Raw genomic sequence first — 5,426 nt, 5'->3', positions numbered from 1 at the left:
CCGGCCCGGGTGACGCTGAAGGGCTGTGCCCTTAGCCTTTCGCAAGGGGTTTGGAGGTGCGAGAGGGTGTTTCCCCTTTTTAAAAACAAAAAATCGCTAGCTGGCAGTTTGACTGCCAGGGTCTGTGTGATGTGATGTGCTTTTCAGGTGAGCTCTGCACAGGTTTTCGCTCGGCTGTTTTTGCCACTCGCTTCCTTTGTAATACTATAGCTGTTGCTGAGTCAGCCAGCAAGAGATGGGAAATTTGTGCTGATCTAATAGGTGGTGTTGCAGATGATTGCTCTGAGGATAGCGAGAGCTGTGTGACAATCCTTAGAGCAAATAGTCATACAGTTACGTGGCAGATTAGTGCTGTAAAGCATTACATACAACCAGTCTAGTTTGCTTTTTGCGCTCTGGTTAAGTTTTTGAAGGGGTTGCAATTGGTTTTTGTTTGTATTTTGTTTTGGTTCCCAGAATAGATTGCTTTACTTTGTAGTCTCCTGGAAATTTTTGGTTGAAAACAAGGGAAAGCAGGAAATGGATAGGATTTATAAAGCATCCCTTTTGAACCACCATTTTTGAAATTTAAAATAATTATATTAATGGTAAACTTCAGCTTTATATTTAACATTATGTCTTGCTATTTTCCAGCTATGAGTCCGTGTAAGAGTACAAATATTTTAAACAGAAACATAAGCTGAACATATTCATTGACAGTTTTCTTCTTACGGCACTCAGTAATGCAGAATCAGTGTATGAAATCTTCATCAATATTTTCTAAAAATGTCAAGTGTATAGCAAAAAACCCCATGCATTTCAAGCAGGTTAAATAAACATGAAGGCTTGAAAGAATCCTTTTAGGTTAGGAGTTATTGCTGCCCAATTAACCCCAAGATCAGCAGTGAGGCATCCTGTATTTCATAGCAGCAGTTAATGATAAAGCACCATGTAATAATAAATATTATGCATAATTATTTTCATAATAATACATTTTTCCCATATTGATTTATGTGAAGCCATTTTACATTTACTAGTTTTGCTTAGAAATGTGAAAAATAAAATCTGAAGAAACATTTTGGAATCTTTCTAGCTCTACTAACAATTTGTTCATGCCCTATATAATAATTCCAACTTGCAGAGTTCAGGAGTTGTATTACTACTATTAGGACTGGTAGGACTCTGTGTAGTCATGCAGTAAGTACTAGTTCTGATTTTCCTGAAACAGTGTGGTATTCAAGAGTATTTGGAGTTTTATAGGACATTGCTGTGCCTTTTCTATTTTTTGCATTGTTTCAAAATCTTTGGCACCAACATATGCCTCTGTCTATGTCTTATTTTGGTTTTCCTAATTAAAAGAAACTTTCCATTCTGCTGAGGAAAAAATATAATACCACTTTGGAACAGTTTTGCAAGAATATAAATTTACAAAGCAGTATGTAGATTATATTACACAGGGGAAAACAAAGGATAATGTTGACTTTAAAAGGAGTGGTTTTGTTGTGGTTTTTTTCTTATTTTTTTTTTTTTTAAAAAGCTTTCTGGCAGTAAATGAAATAATTTGTTCATAAGGAAGGCAGTCCTCTCAATGATTTTTCCCACTTGGTTTCATGAGCCGTGAAAATCCTGCCACACCTTCATTGTGGCAGAAAAAAGAAAAATAGATTGGTGCTGTTGGTGCTCCTATGATTGAGACTGGCCTTGGTGGGAAACCAAGGTGATTTTGGTATCTTCAGAAACACTAAGCAGATACATTTTCCCTATTTTCTCCGTTGAATGACAGCTTCATTTTTGATGTGCAAGCAAAAGAAATAATCTTAGAGACTGTCTTCCCAGAAACCTGATGGAGGGATTGTTACTTTTAAGGCAACATGAAGGTTTTTTGTGTAGAGCCCTCAATCCTCTATGGAAATCTTTACAGTGCTAGGTTTGTACATGTAAATACTGAATTACAGATTGCCTCTATTAGCCAGGCTACTATGTAAGCATCTTTTGAACTTTATTATATAGTTATATAGTTAACATTCATCACAGAATTTTATGGGCTGTTGATTTTGTGCAATGAGGAAAGCAAAGTCCCAGTATTAATGTATTTAAGAGAGAATTTTATGGCATTTTGTTTCTATGTTATAAAACATAAGTAAGCATCCTTGATGAACTTGTCTAAAGGTACAGCACAGAGCAGGCAGACTAGGATGTGGGTTTTGTAACTGAAGGATATACAGAACATCTGCATTCTCAGTTAGGTGAAAGAGAGGTGTGAGAATTTCTCTTGAATGTTTATTATCTGCAGAAAGGAAAGGGGATGGTGAAATGCATCAGTAACCTGCGAATTAGTTATGGATACAGGAGAAATGTCACAGAATACTGTATGTGAGGACTCATGCTTGAGACCCTCACTTGAATGTGATGAACTTGAATCGGTGAAGAATGTTGAGCAGAAAGTAGTGAAGATGCAGTCAGAGGAAGATAACATTGCAATTCCTGTTTTTTTCTGTTGAAGTTGAGCATTACCAACAAAGGTTAGTTGGTAATTTGTATAGTTAAAATAAAGTTAGAATATTTGATAGGAAGAGTGAGTAGAAAGAAGTAACAGAATTTAATGAATGCTTACCTAGATGGTAAAATCAAGAAGTTGGAGTCAAAGTGGTATCAAAATTGTGTGACAGGAAGATACTAAAAGTTGTTGTGAGAGTCGTGGAGGCTTACCAGTAAGACCTTGAAGAAACTAGGGAGATGTGTATTTAAAAAAAAAAAAAAAAAAAAAAAAATTAAGAAGGCAGGAACAGATCATAAGATCATATTATATTTCAGAAGATTAGAAATAAATGAACTTACATTGAAGGTTGAAAAGTGAAGATTAGTTTCTTTAGTCATCTGTTACTTAACTGGTTTTGTGGTGTTTTTTTTTCCAGAGAGATGATGTCCAGAAATTTGTAGAGTTCTTTTTTTCCATGAATCTCATACTTGCTTACCTGAAATATTCTTTTGTTGCAGATTGGCTAAGTATAGAAAAACAGTCTTGAAAATGTTGTCCAGGCTGTTTCGAATGCATGGCCTTTTTGTAGCCTCTCATCCATGGGAAGTCATTGTGGGAACAGTGACTCTCACCATCTGTATGATGTCCATGAAGATGTTCACTGGGAATGATAAGATCTGTGGCTGGAATTACGAGTGCCCCAAACTTGAAGAAGTAAGGATTTACTTACAGAAGCTATTGTGCTTACTGTTAATTAGTATATCCAGAGTTTTCTGTAGAATAAGATCAGATTGTGATGTATTAGGAGGAAAGTAGCTATGCAGAAAGTTCTTTGTTGCCTTCTTTTTCCATTGTGGATATTAAAGCTATATGCAAGCAGTGATGCACTACGGAAGTTTTTCATTAAATCTGACTTTCGGTTGCACAGTATCTAGTGAATAAGGATTTTATATTGTTTGCAATATTTTAATTTTTTAAGACAGACTAGCAGTGATACTTAATTTATTCTGAAACTTCATTTTTAGTGCAGCTTCACAATAGATTTTTTTATTGCTGAAACTTAACAAGTTACTATTTAATGTAAAAGCTAGCTAAACTGCTTTGTATTTCAAACAGGATGTTCTGAGCAGTGACATCATCATCCTGACAATCACGCGCTGTATAGCTATCCTTTATATATACTTCCAATTTCAGAACCTGCGGCAGCTTGGATCAAAATACATTTTAGGTACTGTATCTCATTTTTGTATTTGCTGTATACATTTTAGTTGTTTTTTGTTAATATAAATTGGTAATAATATTAGAATGTTAATACTTATTTACAGAACAGGGTTATTTTAATTATTTACTGGATAGGAGAACATTTATTATGCTTAGATCAAAGTACAATTTTTTAAAAAGAGGTTGTGTAGGATTATAGAAACACTGAAAATGTAGTATTTGAAATAATTGTTTATTGTGTGAAACACTTAAAAATATAGAGCTGTTTAAGCCAGTTTTCATTTTTGCTGATAATAAATGAGAAGATTTATGGCTTTTATTTCTTAGAGTCTTACTTTGAATGCAGTACAAATTTTAGATTTAAATTCTGTATAAAATTAACATCTACTTCAGTTTGTATCTCAACTGCTTGTAATGCACTGTGAGAGATAAGAATTGTCATTTGTTTGCTTCAGGATTGATCTAAAGGTATAGGGTTGGTTTTTTTCCTTCTTTTTTTCCTCCCAATATACATAAAAAAAAGAATTTTAAATTTTTGTTTTAAAGGTATTGCTGGCCTTTTCACAATCTTCTCAAGTTTCGTTTTTAGTACAGTGGTAATTCACTTCTTGGATAAAGAGCTGACAGGCTTAAAGTAAGTAATGAATTGTTCTAGATTTCTTGCTTGAATTTTTTTTCCTGTACTTTTCCTTGAATTTTAACATACGCCTTTTTTTTTTTTTCCCCAGTGAAGCTTTACCATTCTTCCTGCTTCTGATCGATCTGTCAAGAGCAAGTGCGTTAGCCAAATTTGCGCTCAGTTCTAACTCACAGGTCAGGGGGGGTTGGGTTTTGTTGGTTAATTGGTTGGGTTTTTTGGTGGGGATTTTTTTGGTGTTTTTTTTTTTCAGTGGAGCTTTTGAGTTTAATGTTCAAAGATGAACATTATCCCATGGCAGGGAGGTTGGAACTAGGTGATCTTTAAGGTCCCTTCGAAGCCAAACCATTCTGTGATTCTATGAATAATCCAGGTGGAGAGACATACAGGTGAGTACTGTATTGGTGATACATTAAAAAGGATCAGATTTTATTCACATTCTGTGTTCTCTTGTCTTCAATCCAGATCAGTGTTCAAGTGAATAGTAACACTGTAAAATTAGTGTGCATAATCATATGAGCTAAGTTAATTATACATATGAGTACTTTATATGTTCAGAACTTTAAACCAGCAATGCTTATAGCTGTATAAAGGAGGTTAGAGTTCCTGGACCAAAGTCTTCACTAGAACAGTTATTGATAGAAAAAAGTTAATTTCTAGGGCTCAGGAACAGTATATAAAGAGATATCTAATGTTACAGTGCTGATACTGGAAAAAGCATATTTCTAGACAAAATCTTAGCAGAACAAACATAGCATGTATTTAGGCAGAAACATTCATGTTCTAATGCAGGTAACACAGCGCAATAGGAAGGATCGACAGGACATCTTGCTTGTCATACATTGTAATGTTTTTTCCGAATATTCTGTGTTCTGAAATTAAAAAATATTTAGTGAAATTTAATTTATACCTACAAAATACTGTACATGGTAATTGAGCATACTAATAGTGACAAAAATATTGTATATTATATGTTGATATATTATATATTAGAGTATATTGCACATTTTCTATACATGCAATATTATTGTGTTGTATATTATTTTATAATAATTGCAAGTACAGCGTTTTTTATTAATTTTCAAGAAAGTATTTCAAAAATAGATTTTC

At 33.9% G+C, this 5,426-nt stretch overlaps 1 protein-coding gene across 3 annotated transcripts in view; it reads left to right on the top strand.

The window, feature by feature from the left end:
• The first annotated feature begins 273 nt into the window (after window positions 1-273).
• Window positions 274-5,426, top strand: part of HMGCR (3-hydroxy-3-methylglutaryl-CoA reductase) — a 17,148-nt gene continuing 11,995 nt past the window's right edge. For 2 of the 3 annotated variants that reach the window (XM_009707529.1, XM_009707528.1), the window contains exons 1-4: window positions 2,982-3,172; window positions 3,575-3,686; window positions 4,226-4,313; window positions 4,408-4,492. In XM_009707529.1, coding sequence (XP_009705831.1) covers window positions 3,008-3,172; window positions 3,575-3,686; window positions 4,226-4,313; window positions 4,408-4,492 — 450 coding nt within the window. In that variant the 5' untranslated portion in view covers window positions 2,982-3,007. Of the gene's footprint in view, window positions 298-2,981; window positions 3,173-3,574; window positions 3,687-4,225; window positions 4,314-4,407; window positions 4,493-5,426 lie in introns of those variants that run through there. The other variant, XM_009707527.1, reaches the window with a different exon arrangement.

The sequence above is a fragment of the Cariama cristata genome, unplaced genomic scaffold, assembly GCF_000690535.1.
Source record: "Cariama cristata isolate BGI_N322 unplaced genomic scaffold, ASM69053v1 scaffold15389, whole genome shotgun sequence".
NCBI classification, from domain to species: Eukaryota; Metazoa; Chordata; class Aves; order Cariamiformes; family Cariamidae; genus Cariama; species Cariama cristata.
This window is presented reverse-complemented; position numbering and strand designations above follow the sequence as displayed.